Source organism: Gasterosteus aculeatus, chromosome 4 (genome assembly GCF_964276395.1).
Source record: "Gasterosteus aculeatus chromosome 4, fGasAcu3.hap1.1, whole genome shotgun sequence".
Lineage (NCBI taxonomy): Eukaryota > Metazoa > Chordata > Actinopteri > Perciformes > Gasterosteidae > Gasterosteus > Gasterosteus aculeatus.
Window position 1 is genome coordinate 35,533,714 of NC_135691.1, and position 14,314 is coordinate 35,548,027.

The 14,314-nt window shown below is 52.9% G+C and overlaps 1 protein-coding gene across 5 annotated transcripts in view; it reads left to right on the forward strand.

Annotated features, from left to right (window-relative positions):
* Positions 1–217: 217 nt before the first annotated feature.
* ptprb (protein tyrosine phosphatase receptor type b) overlaps positions 218–14,314 on the forward strand; it is a 23,446-nt gene continuing 9,349 nt past the window's right edge. For all 5 annotated transcript variants that reach the window (XM_078100828.1, XM_078100827.1, XM_078100825.1 and 2 more), the window contains exons 1-29: positions 218–616; positions 2,109–2,493; positions 3,346–3,465; positions 3,607–3,747; positions 3,819–4,079; positions 4,162–4,434; positions 4,545–4,661; positions 4,819–4,965; positions 5,040–5,157; positions 5,975–6,120; positions 7,121–7,387; positions 7,531–7,589; positions 7,679–7,883; positions 7,959–8,056; positions 8,132–8,297; positions 8,751–8,881; positions 9,129–9,276; positions 9,354–9,623; positions 9,721–9,875; positions 10,498–10,639; positions 10,726–10,826; positions 11,045–11,210; positions 11,279–11,560; positions 12,422–12,700; positions 12,776–12,925; positions 13,012–13,145; positions 13,753–13,889; positions 13,972–14,078; positions 14,198–14,303. In XM_078100828.1, the coding sequence (XP_077956954.1) occupies positions 557–616; positions 2,109–2,493; positions 3,346–3,465; positions 3,607–3,747; positions 3,819–4,079; positions 4,162–4,434; positions 4,545–4,661; positions 4,819–4,965; positions 5,040–5,157; positions 5,975–6,120; positions 7,121–7,387; positions 7,531–7,589; positions 7,679–7,883; positions 7,959–8,056; positions 8,132–8,297; positions 8,751–8,881; positions 9,129–9,276; positions 9,354–9,623; positions 9,721–9,875; positions 10,498–10,639; positions 10,726–10,826; positions 11,045–11,210; positions 11,279–11,560; positions 12,422–12,700; positions 12,776–12,925; positions 13,012–13,145; positions 13,753–13,889; positions 13,972–14,078; positions 14,198–14,303 (4,871 nt within the window). In that variant the 5' untranslated portion in view covers positions 218–556. The remainder of the gene's footprint in view (positions 617–2,108; positions 2,494–3,345; positions 3,466–3,606; positions 3,748–3,818; positions 4,080–4,161; positions 4,435–4,544; positions 4,662–4,818; positions 4,966–5,039; positions 5,158–5,974; positions 6,121–7,120; positions 7,388–7,530; positions 7,590–7,678; positions 7,884–7,958; positions 8,057–8,131; positions 8,298–8,750; positions 8,882–9,128; positions 9,277–9,353; positions 9,624–9,720; positions 9,876–10,497; positions 10,640–10,725; positions 10,827–11,044; positions 11,211–11,278; positions 11,561–12,421; positions 12,701–12,775; positions 12,926–13,011; positions 13,146–13,752; positions 13,890–13,971; positions 14,079–14,197; positions 14,304–14,314) is intronic.

The window sequence follows — 14,314 nt, forward strand, 5'->3', positions numbered from 1 at the left end:
TCAGTAACCTTGCACCGTTAATTCAATATCTTTCTTTGTCTGAATGAGAAATAAATCATCTTCATACCTACAACTATGAGCTGAAAGAGGCTAAAAGTTACATTTAGTTGATTAACGGTTTCATTCTCACATCAATGACTAAAATCTTAGTTTAACCGTAACAAGTAATACTTAATAATACTTTTAAGGTTATTAATCATAAAGTAGAAGAAGAAGAGGGCTCTTCATGGCCCAGGTGAGACTCTCTATTTATAGCTTCTGGTCTGGTCTTCTCCTCAGAGCCCCCCCTCCGTCAGACAGACAGACAGGAAGAGAGACAGACGGGTGGAGGAGCTCCGCCTGAAGGGAGGACGCACTGAGAGCACCGAGTTCGGGGACAATCACCTCTGAAGCAGTTTGTTCTGCTGCTGCTCGGTGAAGCTGCTCAGCGCGGACCGCCAACACGTCACGGATATAAATACAGACAAACATCCTCCATCGACCCGTGTTCTCCCAGAGGAGATCCACGCCTCCCGCGGGCGGAGGAGCAGGGTGGAGGACCCGCAGGAGGATCAAGATGTTGAGGTGTGAAGCTCCTCGGTGTGTCTGCGTCTGGTCTCTGCTGCTGCTGCTCCACGTGAGTTCCTCCATAACGCGATCGATCACAGGGCGCAAACTTCTGAAAGTTCCACAAACTTAAAGAAATGAACTTGTAACTTGAAAAAAAATGAAAGCAAAACTTTACTCACAGAGATGAAATAGTTCAGTAATCGTCCGTCATTCTACTGTGAAATAATAGTTAAATACGGACGTTTTTCTGATTTCACTTGATCAATATAATCAGATCAGTTTGTTTGAATCCACATCTACAAATATCCACAATATTTATTTATATCGTCGTCTTTAGAAATGATTTCAACAACAACAAAGTCATCGAAATATCAAATGTTATTCTTGTACTTTGTTATAGTAGTTTGTTCTGTTCGCTCGCACACACACACACGCACACACACACACACACGCACACACACACACGCACACACACACACACACGCACACACACACACGCACACACACACACGCACACACACACACACACGCACACACACACACGCACACACACACACACACGCACACACACACACGCACACACACACACACACGCACACACACGCACACGCACACACACGCACACGCACACACGCACACGCACACGCACACGCACGCACACACGCACACACGCACACACTCACACACACACGCACACGCGCACACGCACACACACACACACGCACACGCACACGCACGCACGCACGCACGCACACACAGACACACGCACACGCGCACGCGCACACGCGCACACACGCACACGCACACGCACACACTCACACACTCACACACACACGCACACGCACACGCACGCACGCACGCACACACGCACACACGCACGCACGCACGCACACACAGACACACGCACACGCGCACGCGCACACGCGCACACGCACACACGCACACACACACACACACACAAGGTCAGAGGTCAGTTGAAGCAACAAAGGGATAAAACACGGCTCTTTAAATAGCTGCAGTCTGTTTGATGTTTTGTTGGCAGTAAAACTGAATTTTTTCATTGTATTTTCTGTGTTTTGCAATAAAAGTACTAAACGTGTAGAAGTCAGAGAGTAAACGAGAAAACGACGTTGTAGCTGCTTTCAAAATAAGTCATTTTTTATCAACAATCTCTCCTTTGTGTGATTGAATACTGTAAACCTTCCCTTTCTTTTTATAATTTAACTCTCTGAGCCCCAAAGCGAGTCTTGGGGGGCATTTAGCTCATTAAAATAAAAGTCCTGTATCTCGTAGAAACCGAACATTGACGTGTAGGAGAAGAGAACTTTAGAACAGAATTCCACAGTTAATTAAGTAAAGTTTATTTTACAAAAGTTGTAAAACCACAGAATCCATCCACCTAAAAATGTCCCAGCGTGACAGAAACACTTCCTGTCGGCACAGTTTCTTCTGGTCACATGACCGTTGGTTTCACTGGGGAGATTCCTGTTTTAATGGTTGAGTTCAGGTGTCGGTGGGATTCTGCGTGCACTTAATCCCCGTCCTGGTCTCCTCGTCAGGACCCCAGTGGCTCCGCCCCCACAGAGTCCCACAGCTGCAGGATCTCTGTGTCAGAACCAGCGTCCGATGTGGACTCCATCTCCCTGACCGTCAGCACACCCCGACCCAACTGCTCCTTCGCCGTCTCCTCCCAGGACGCCGCCGCCGAGTGCGTGAGGCGAGGAGCAGGAGGCCAGGGGGCGGAGACCAATGAGACTGGAGGAAGGGAGCGAGGAAAGGAGGAGAGGATGGATGGAAACCTGACGGGAGTCCAGCACGTAGGGAGCAATGAGGGGGGAGGAGTTTTCACCTGTGTGCTGGATCACCTGGAGCCTGGAACCGCCTACAAGCTGGAGATCCAGTCCCACAGGGACCAGGAGGCGGCCAACGTCACCCTGCACACCAGTGAGTGCCCTCCCAGTCCACACTACACCAGTACAGACTACACCAGTACAGACTACACCAGTCCACAGTACACACTACACCAGCCCACACTACACCAGTACAGACTACACCAGTCCACACTACACCAGTACAGACTACACCAGTCCACACTACACCAGTACAGACTACACCAGTCCACACTACACCAGTACAGACTGGTGGTAGAATTCACTCTTCAGCATTCTTTTGTCTCCTCTGACCTTTGGTCCTTCTTAAGCTCAGAGAAGTTGTGGTGCTTCCTGATTAACTTCAGGAGCCGCGTCCTGCTCAGTGTTTGTGTGTGTGTGTGTGTGTGTGTGTGTGTGTCCACGCTGGCCGGCCTCCAGAACAGAAGTTGGACGGTGTGTATTTCCATCGCGGTCCGAGCTCTGGGTTCAGCTATTTCCTGCTTCCATTGTTTCTTTGTTCTGCTGGGAGCACTGGGAAAGTGTGTGTGTGTGTGTGTGTGTGTGTGTGTGTGTGTGTGTGTTTGTAGGAAACAGGGTGTTTCTGACATAAACCTTCTCTTGTTTGTTTCTCACTTTCTAACCTTAATGTCCTCCGACCTTCAGGCACTTGATCAGCTGATCAACAGAATCCCATCTTCTCTTTTCGCTGTTTTTGGTCTAAAGAATTAGAGATTTGATGATTTGGTTTAAAGAGACGGATCATTTTGATGCTGTGAACCACCATCGATAGTCCTGATCCTCCATGTCAGCGTGCGTGTGTGTGTGTGTGCGTGCGTGTGTGCGTGTGCGTGTGTGCGTGTGTGCGTGTGCGTGTGTGTGTGTGTGTGCGTGTGCGTGTGTGTGCGTGTGCGTGTTGTGTCCTCAGAGCCGTCGGCGGTCAGCAGCCTGTCAGTGACCTTCAGGGCCTCCAGAAGCCTGGACCTTTCCTGGCAGGCCGGCCCGGGGAGGACGCAGCGCTTCAGGCTGCAGCTGTGGGACCTAACTGGTACGTTTCTGGTGAAGTGGACCTGACGGAGCACCGCTACGCCAAAGACGCCAAACACACACTTATGGAAACATTTTTCTACTTCCTGTAGTGGTTACACATGTAGTCACGTGACCTTTGATGCCTCCTGTTCTTCTGCAGGTCTGCTGAGGAACGAGACGTTGGAGAGCACGGCGACGAACCGCACACTCCTCCACCTGACGCCGGGCCGGCTGTACAACGTTACCATGGTGACGGAGGCCGGCGGGCTGCAGAACAGCCGGACAACCGTGACCCGGACAGGTACGAACAGAGCGAGAACGTTACCGCGGTGACGGAAGGAATCTCAATCTGATCTAAACCTTGTCCTCTAGTTCCCGCCGCTGTCGCCAACCTCACCGCCGACCCCGGCAACGGGACCGGCCTGTCGTTGTCGTGGCAACTGCCCGAGGGCGATCTGGACGCCCTCGTGGTCACTCTGTCGACCAACGGCACGGTCTCCTGGGAGGCGACGCTGAGGCCGGACCAAACCGAGGTCGCCGCTGGCCCGCTGACCCCCGGCTCGGCCTATCGGGTGGAGGTGACCTCCAGGAGCGGCGAGCTGATGAACCAATCAAAACTCACCGCGAGGACAGGTGAGCGGCTTCTCGGGATGCTGTTTCTCTGCTGTCTTTTTGTTTCCTTTGAGTCTTCATCTCGTCTTCATCTCCCCTGCAGCTCCGGCGGCGGCGTCCCTCCTCTCGCTCTCTCTCTCGCCCTCCTCCCCCGGCGGCCTCCTCCTCTCCTGGTCGCCCCCCCCTGGCCACTGGGAGAGCTACAGGCTGCTCCTCTTCGACGGCGCCCAGCAGTTAGTCAGCGCCGCTCCGGGCCGAGAGGCCGCCAACTTCAGCTTCCCCGGGACGGGACTAACGCCTGGAAGGGCGTACAGAGCCGTGCTGCGCGTGGAGAGCGGCGGCCTGACGGCGGAGAGCAGCTGTGAGGGGGCGACAGGTCAGATACACGCCTACATACGTCACAGCGGAGATGCATTACAGTAGCTGCACCTTGTTGGTAGATAAACACGTGTAATACGTCAACAATCCCGTTGTCCGTCTCTTCAGCTCCGGCCGCCGTGGACGACCTCCACATACGGCACTCGGACGAGACGTCGCTCAGCGCCATGTGGAGCCACGCCCCCTCCGGGTCACGTGACAGCTACTTCCTGACCATCCGCCACGGTAAGTACCGGGGCCAGTAGGGTTAAAGACAATAAATCTTTATACATATATATACATGTATTATAGTTTTTTCTGTGAAATACCATAATTGTTAAATTGACGACTTTCGTCGGAGTTGATTGATTCTCTGATTGTGATTGATGCCTGTTTGTCGTAGCCGGCGTCACCATGGATACCAGGGAGCTGCAGCCAAACACCAGGGAGTGCACGTTCAACGTGCTGGTGCCCGGCAGGCTGTACACCGTCACCGTGACAACCAGGAGCGGGACGCTCAACGCCTCCGTGTCCCTGCAGGGGAGGACGGGTGAGTTAGTGCACATACTTCATTAAACGTGTGTTTATTTGAAACGAAGGACTGAAACCCGCCGCGTGTCCCAGTTCCCATGGCGCTGGGCGCCGTCACTCTGAGCAGCTCCGGGGTCAGCAGGCTCCGGGCATCGTGGGACAAGCCACCGGGGGACGTGGACTCGTACACCATGGTCCTGCTCAGGGACAGGTGGGTGCCGCCTGCGACGTTCACCTCTTAATATTACAATGCTTTTAGAAGAAATCGGGGCCCTTTTTTAAACCTAAATAACATTTCACCTTTCATTAAAAATAATAAATATACTTAATTGGGCGTGTAAATGTAATTGTCATCCAATGACAGTAATAAGACTCTCACCTTACATTACACGTCGTTTCGCTTTTATCCAAAGCGACTCGTTACATGTTGGGCAGTTGTCTAAAGATTCAAAGTGTTTTCTTAGAAACAGAAATCAGACTCATTCAATTTTATTTTTTATATCTTTGTAGTTTCTCGTGTTAAACAATATGTGAAGCAACATGAAACCATGAAGCCTGCCCTCGCTAGCTAACGTTAGCTCACTAATCAGTTCTCGCTCCCCTTGATGACGTCAGCACAATAACTGGCGGTGCTGGTCGACCCTCGAGAGCGTCGCTAAGAATGCGGAAGCTTCTCTCGTCGTCTTCCTGCACACCAAGCGAATCTGTGTGTGCGGATTCTTTCTAGATTCTTTTCTTAAGCGCACGACGTCATTCTACGGCAACTGGAGCGGGTCACACAGGCGGTGATTATTGTTATCGGAAACGAACGGGGCACTTTCTGCCCGCCCAGTGACACCGCTTCGCTTTGGGTGGAGACGCGAACGTGTCCATGACGTCCGTATGCAGGTTGTGGGCGGGGCCGAAGGTGGGTGTGGTCTAAGGCGGCTGGCTGCTGCTAGCTGTCCGCTCTGCTACGAGACCTCCGCGTGACGTCACCGGACGAATGAGGCGTCTTTTACTTTGAAAGGCTTGTTTGTTTCCCTCAGCGCGGTGATTCAGAACCACAGCGTTCCGGTCGCTTCTTCTTCTCTGCTGCTCGGCGGGTTGCTCCCCGGCGCCCTCTACAGGCTGCAGGCCGCCACCGTCAGCGGGGGGCTGCAGTCCAAGACCACCGCGCTGGAGGGACGGACGGGTTGGTTCCCTCTGAGAAAACACACATAAATAAACTGAATCACTGAGTGAAGCAACAAACATCTGAGTTATTGTTCAAAACGCTGCGTTTATTATTTAACATTCAGAAGAACAAAACTGAACAAATTCACTTTTTCTGTATTCACACAAATTAATGTAGTTCAATATAGTCTGTGTGTCTGTGTGTGTCTGTGTGTGTGTGCGTGTGTGCGTGTGTGTGTGTGTGTGCGTGTGTGCGTGTCTGTGTGTGTGTGCGTGTGTGTGTGTCTGTGTGTGTGCGTGTGTGTGTGTCTGTGTGTGTGCGTGTGTGTGTGTCTGTGCGTGTGTGCGTGTGTGTGTGTGTGTGCGTGTGTGCGTGTCTGTGTGTGTGTGCGTGTGTGTGTGTCTGTGTGTGTGTGCGTGTGTGTGTGTTTGTGTGTGTGTGTGTGTGTCTGTGTGCGTGTGTGTGTGCGTGTGTGTCTGTGTTTGTGTGTGTGTGTGTGTGCGTATTATGTGATAACATCAGTTTTTAGAACAATAGCTTAAATACCAAGAAGTTTTTAAATGTTCCACACCCATTGCTCAAAGGCTTCCTGCGCACACGCACACACACACACACACACACACACACACACACACTCACACATTCCTTCACCTATTGTGTTGCCACATAATGTCCCAGTTATTTTCAGAACAAACTGCGCCTGTTTGTGTGCGTTCACATGGCGACCAATCAGCGCTCATAAACAACCAGCGTTACTCATAATAATAATAATAATATAGTTAATTATCCATCCATCCATCCATTGTCAAACCGCTTATCCTGCACACAGGGTCGCGGGGGGGCTGGAGTCCATCCCAGCCAACTTCGGGCGATAATATAGTTAATTAGTTATAGTTAATATAGTTTGTATTAGTTAACTGTTTAACTGAATGATATGCACTTATTGACTTCACACAACCTTTTATTATCTGAATGAAACACACAACCCGACCTTGATGGGTTGACCTCTGACCCTCAGCCCCGGCGTCGGTCTCCGAGGTGACGGTCTCTAACAGCGGCCGGTCGGACGCCCTGCGGGCGGCGTGGCGCCCGGCCCCCGGCGTGGTGGACAGCTACCTGGTGCGCCTGGTGGACGGGAGTCGCACCGTCCACGCGCTCGCCGTGTCGCGCTCCTCCGCCCCCGAGTGCTCCTTCAGCTCGCTCGTCGCCGGGCGACTGTACGCCGTCGTCATAGCGACAAGGAGCGGCGGCCTGGAGAACGCCACCGTGGTTCAAGCGCGCACGCGTGAGGATATTTTACTCTTTTGTGAATTTGTCTTAATTATTAGTTTAATTTACTAATTTTTGTGTATTTTATGTTCCGTTTTATTTCTTTAATTCTCTAAAACTAATAAAAAATCACAACGTAAAAGTGTTTTTTATTTTCAGAACCAGAAACCGTTCAAAACCCGACAGCTGTTCACTCTGCGAGAGACGACTTCCTCAAGGTGCGTTCCTCCTGTACTCAGGTGTACTGTGTTGTGTACTGTGTTGTGTACTGTGTTGTGTACTCAGGTGTACTGTGTTGTGTACTCAGGTGTACTGGAGCCGTGCAGCAGGAGACCTGGACCGCTACGTGGTTCTGATCCGTTACAACAACAGTGTTCTTCAGAACCAGAGCGTCTCCGCCGCCCACAACGAGTGCGTCTTCTCGTCGCTGACGCCGGGGAGACTCTACACCGTCACCGTGGAAACCTGGAGCGGGGAGTACGTGGCCAGCGTCTCCACCGACGGACGCACATGTGAGTCGGTGACCACGGGGACCAGGTTCTGGTGGTCCATGTTGTCGGGTTGACGTTTTGGGTCCCGTCCTTTAGTTCCGGCGGCTGTTGGAAACCTGTCGCTAGGCAACGAAGGAACCGGCGAGCTGACCGTCGCGTGGAGCCCCGCCCCCGGGGATGTGGACCACTACGAGGTGTGCGCCCACACGTTACATAGGACCCACTCACAAAGTGAGTCGTCATGGTTACGCGTGGTCTCTGGTCTCCAGGTGACGCTCCTCTTCAACGACGTCAGGGCGTTCCCCCCCGTCACGCTGGGCAGCGAGACGCGACGCCACCGGCTGACCTCCCTGACCCCAGGACGCCTCTACAAGATCGTGGTGTCCACCTTCAGTGGGCCGAACCAGAGGGCCCAGTTCATCGAGGGACGGACAGGTGAGACCTCGAGGGGGGGCAATGCACCCGGTCCAGCCCCCCTTCCTCTAGTTGCGTCGCATTGGAGTGTCTAACACTGGGACCGGGGACACTGGGACCGGGACACTGGGACCGGGGACACTGGGGGGGACACTGGGACCGGGGACACTGGGACCGGGGACACTGGGACCGGGGACACTGGGACCGGGGACACTGGGACCGGGACACTGGGACCGGGGACACTGGGGGGGACACTGGGGGGGACACTGGGACCGGGGACACTGGGACCGGGACACTGGGACCGGGACACTGGGACCGGGGACACTGGGGGGGACACTGGGGGGGACACTGGGACCGGGGACACTGGGACCGGGACACTGGGACCGGGGACACTGGGGGGGACACTGGGGGGGACACTGGGGGGGACACTGGGGTCCAGGTTGCTTCATCTGAACCAGGACTCTTCTTCTGCAGTTCCCAGTGCGGTGGGGAACCTGCGCCTGGCGCCCTACGCCGGCCTGAAGGCCCCCGTCGGCGGGCTGCTGGTCTCCTGGACCCCTGGAGACGGGGACCTGGACATGTACATTGTGTCCTTGTCCACTGCGGTGAGTCCAGCTGCAGACATCTGGCTCAGAGGAACATGTCCTTGATAAGCTCATAGTAATATACGATAATCGTATATACTGTATACAAATATATACCATATACCATATATATATATACCATATATATATATATATATGTGTTCTGTGTATATATATATAGATATAAAAGGACCCTGAGAAAAGAAGACAAACTGTATGAAAACGTATTCATAGCATCGATCGATGTGTCCTCACTTCCTGTCTCCAGGACGGTGTTGTCATAGAGACTCGTCCTGTCCCCAAACACGTGTCCTACCTGGAGTTCCTGGACCTGACGCCGGGCCACGCCTACACCGCCACCGTCCAATCGCTGAGCGGCAAGCTGAACAACAGCAAAGCGGCGAGCGGCAGAACGGGTCAGACAGCGCTGCATTGATTCAGGAGGGAGGAGAAGGTTCCGTGTGACGATGGTGGTTCATTCCGTGCTCTGCAGCTCCGGCCGCCGTCACGGCCCTGCAGGCCGACAACGACCACACCGCCCGCAGCCTGACGGTCAGCTGGGAGAGGCCCGTGGGCGTGTACGACGGCTACGGCCTGCAGCTATTGGACGAGGCCGGCGTCCTCCTGGCCGAGCGCTCCGTGCCGGCGGGGCGCCACAGCGAGCGCCTGGAGGGCCTGACCTCGGGGCGGTGGTACCGGGTGAAGGTGATCACGCTCAGCGGCGGCGTTCTGTCGCCGGAGGCCACGGCGGAGGGGCAGACCCGTGAGTCATGCCGACCAATCAGACGCCCCGGCCGACCAAAAGCTCTCCAGCAACCGTTTGTTGTGCAGTTTAGCATGTTTTGAATTTCCTGTTTCAGGTCCGGCGGCCGTCAGTAATCTGACCGTCACCTCCTCCAACACCTCCTCGCTCTCCTTCTCCTGGCGCCCCTCGCAAGGTCACGTCGACCGCTACGACCTGTCGCTCTACAGTGTCGCCGAGGCAACGGCTGCAGGGAGCAGGAAGGAGCATCAGGTGGGAAAGAAGCTGTTTATGTCTCTATAGTGACCTGTCAATCAGCGTGTAGCCCCGCCTTAAAACATCCCCTGCTTCATGGTCTGTTTGACTCTAAATGGACCATAAATCACTAAATGAGCATCATGCTGTGTTGAAGAAGACTTTAAACTAGAGACTGAGACATAAACTCATGTTTACAATGTTTACTGAGGGAATAAATCCAGAGAGAAGTAGAGTCATTTCCTCATAGACGTCTATGGGAGCAGAGGAGTCGCCCCCTGCTGGTCACTACAGAGAAGTAGAGTCATTTCCTCATAGACGTCTATGGGAGCAGAGGAGTCGCCCCCTGCTGGTCACTACACAGAATGCAGCTTTAACACGAGAGAAAGTGTCAAAATGGTTTAAATATTAAAACCGCTCTTCCAAAAATGTTAAGCTGTTTCATTATCCTGGACAGTAGTGTGATATATATATATATTTATATATATATATATATATATTTATATTTAGTCTGTTTGTGGACACAAACAAACCTTATTTTGTTGCATAAATCTCGGCCACATTAATCGCATAGATTAACGCGTAACATTGTAAATATACACATTTACAGTTCTATACGTGTTCTGCTGACTTGCTGCAGGAGCCCGTGGCGCGGCAGAAGGCGGGCGCCGCTGCAGACGGCTGTAGTTTCTCGGCGCTGCGAGCAGGAAGTCTGTACCGGCTGCGCGTGGTGAGCTGGAGCCGGAACCTGAGCAGCGACTCCTCGGTGGTGACCCGGACCGGTCGGTGACGCCCTCCCTCCACAGCTCGTCCTCGGTTCGTTCTTCTTCTCCTTCTGGCCCACTGACCTCCTGTTCCTCCTCCTCAGTGCCGTCTGCGGTCTCCTCGCTCCGGGTTCAGAGCTCAGGGCGGACGGACCGGCTGGCGGTCGGCTGGCAGCACGGAGACGGAGGCCGCAGCAGCTACCAGGTAAAAGTACCTCAAGAGGGGAGTGTTGGGTGTTTAAGTACACGTTTAGGGTACTCGCTTTACTCTACTACAACGTGCTAAATCCCAGACGTAGATATTGTACTTTTTACTGTACTACATTTAAGAGGTAGATACAGTACTTTCTCATGTACTGCATCTCAGAGGTACATGTACTGCTCTGAATGAATGTACCAGTACTGAATCCTGTGCTTTCTAAGGTGTACTTGTACGACGTCTCTGGAGCCTCCCTGGCGGCCCAGACCCTGGGGGCGGAGCAGACGAGTCACATGTTCTCTGGGCTCGTCCCCGGTAGGCTGTACCGCGCTGAGGTCATCACGCACAGCGGGGAACTGACCAATGAGACGTCAGCGCTGGGACTCACCGGTGAGTCAAAGGAAACACAGTTAAAGAGTAAAAGAGCGTCAACATCTAACGTTGTTGTTCTCCCGCAGCCCCGGAGCCGCCCACTCACCTGTCCGTCAAACAAGGCCCGACCAATGACACGGTGGAGTTGTTGTGGTCTGGTCCCGCCTCCGGAGACTACGACAGCTTCAGCCTGCAGTGGACCCCTCCGGACCGCCTGTCCGTCACGCAGACACACCTGAGCGGCCGCACGGTGGGCGGGATGTATCCGGGCCGGAGGTACAACTTCACCCTGGTGACCATTGCCGGGGGCGGAGCCAAGGGCGGGCCTATTGTCAGCAGCCAGCCAATCCAGAGGAACGTCAGAATGAGTGGGTGGAAGAAGGTCTCTCTCCTTGTGTCCTCTCCTCTTTCCTTGTCACCTCTCCCATTGCTTTCTCTCCTTGCTTCCTTTCCTCTATTACCCTCCTCCCTTTCCTTTCCTTGTGTCCTATTCTTCTCTTATTAAACGGAATGTTTCTCTTTTTTACCACCAAAGAGTTTAAATGTTTCTGGATTGTTACATTTACACACATACACACACACACACACACACACACACACACACACAGACACAAACAGACACACACACACACACACACACACAGACACACACATTCATTCATCAGATAAAGGGACAAACGTTTATTTGATTTGACGATAATAAACAAACATTTGAGGATTATTTATTTAAATATTGTTTTATTTGTTCTGCATTAAATAATTTTAATAAAAGTGCAAAATAAAACACGATGTTTAACTAATGAAAGATCATAAATAAATACTGTGACTCTCTACTTGTCTCCTTTCCTTGTCTTCTCTCCTCCCTCCTTTCATACATCTCCTTGTCTCCTCTTCCTCATCACCTTCCTTCCTTTCCTTCAATGTCTTTCTCTCCTCTCCTTTACGCTCCTCCTCTCTGTCTTCCTCGTTACTCCTTGTCTCCTCTCCTCCTTTTCTCCCCTTCCTCTCTACCTTACTCCTCTCTTGTCTCCTCCTCCCTTATCTCCCCCGTCTCTTCATTTCTACTCTCCTTCCTGTGTCGTCTCACCTTGTTATTTCTCCTCTCTCCTTCTCTCCTTCTCTCCTCGTGTCTCCTCTCCTCCCTTATTGTCTCCTCTACTCTCACCCACTCTCTCTCCTCTGCTTGTAACCGTCTCTCAATGTCTCCCTTGTCTCCTCGTCTCCTTCAGGCCCGTCTCCTCTGAGGTCCATCCACTGCTTCCCTCTGTCCTCCTCCTCCCTGTCCTGCTCCTGGTCTCCTCCTCTCTCTGACTTTGACTCTTTCGAGGTCGAGTGCCGTCGCCACGACGACGGGGTCCTGACCTCGTCGCTGCGGCTGGCGAGCGGCGTCACCGCGGTGACGCTGGACCGCCTGGAGGCGTTCAGGAAGTACTCAGTGACGGTCAGAGTGTCCTCAGCAGGACAGACGAGTCCACCGGAGACACACACCACTGTCACCATGATAGACCGTGAGGACGCACACACACACACACACACACACACACACGGTCTGTCCAATCAAATAACCATCTGTTTCCTGTCAGGTCCTCCGGTCCCGCCCCCAAGTGTCCGTGTCAGCGGGAGGTCGGCAAAGGTCACGTCGTCCTCCATCTTGTTCCGCTTCAACTGCTCGTGGTTCAGCGACGCCAACGGAGCCGTGCGACACTTCGCCGTCATCGTGGCCGAGTCCGAAGGTACAAGCGTACACACTTTGTGTACAAGTACACGGCACTCGAATACTCCTTAGTTCTGTCTGACGAGACGTCCGACTTCCCGACAGCCAACGAGATGCTGAAGCCGGAGCAGCGCCACCCGCTGCCCTCCTACCGCGACTACGTCAGCAACTCCTCCGTCAGGGCGTATCAGAGCGCCTACTTCTCCAGCCGCTGCCCGCAGGACGCCAACGCCGCACAGGTGACCTCAGACACACAGCGCTCACGTGTTGAGACAAGTTCTTCTTTGCACTTTAAATACATTTATTTCAAAAGTATTGGAGTTAATTTCCACAAAGGTAAAAGTATAAAAACATGTTTTATTAAGAAACGTTCTCATAATAATGAGCTGGAATGTGTTTATTAGATAAAGTTACTGAGCTCACTGGTGTCTTTTGTCCTCCGTTGTCCCTCAGTGGTCCTGCCTGCTCTCTACTCTAAACCTAACTAACTAACTAACTAACTAACTAACTACTCTAACTATGACTCATCTGTTGGTGTGTTGTTCATTGTGTACACATGACATCACTGCGTTTTCACTGTTTTTCCTGCATATACATTGAACAGTATCCATGGTAACAGAGAACAGCTGTTAAAGACTCAACAAATGAAGAAAAGCTTTTTTTTACAGTAAAACTGTCTTAGATTTATTTTGTTCACAAATGGATCAATAATCTACAGAAGCTTCAGAGGCGACACAACTTCACGCACAATAAACTCAACAATGAGTTCACGTTTCACTGAAGGAGACGTCACATTGAATGTGAAATCAGATTTGTTGTATCTTTCTGTTCATGATTATTGATCAGGTGATGGAGGTGAACCTGGGGGCGGGGGGGGACCGGCTGGGCGGGGCCTGCGACCGTTACCACGACGACGACCTCTACCTGAGCGACAGCTACGGAGGCTTCTGTGACGGGCCGCTGAGAGCCAAGACCTCCTACAGGTCCGCCCCCCCCCCCCCCCCCACACACACACACACACACACACGGGGGGTGTACTCACTGTGTGTGTGTGTGTGTGTTCAGGCTCAGTGTGCGAGCGTTCACCAGACTGCTGGATGAAAACCACCGTGAGGTTCCTCAGCCGCTCTTCAGCGACACCTACCTGTCGCCCCCCCTCAGGACGCACTCTGGTGAGTGACACGCACACACACACACACACACACACACACACACACACACACACACACACTGTCTGTGCCAGGGCGTCCTCGTGCACGCGTGTGAGTGTCCTGTGTGTGGTCGTGCTCAGAGCCGCTGGGCGGCGTGGTGGAAGGTCTCAGCGCCGGCATGTTCCTCATCGGGGTGGTGGGGGCCGTCGCCTCGCTGCTCGTCTACAGGCAGCGGCTACGCAAAGTGTGAGTACACA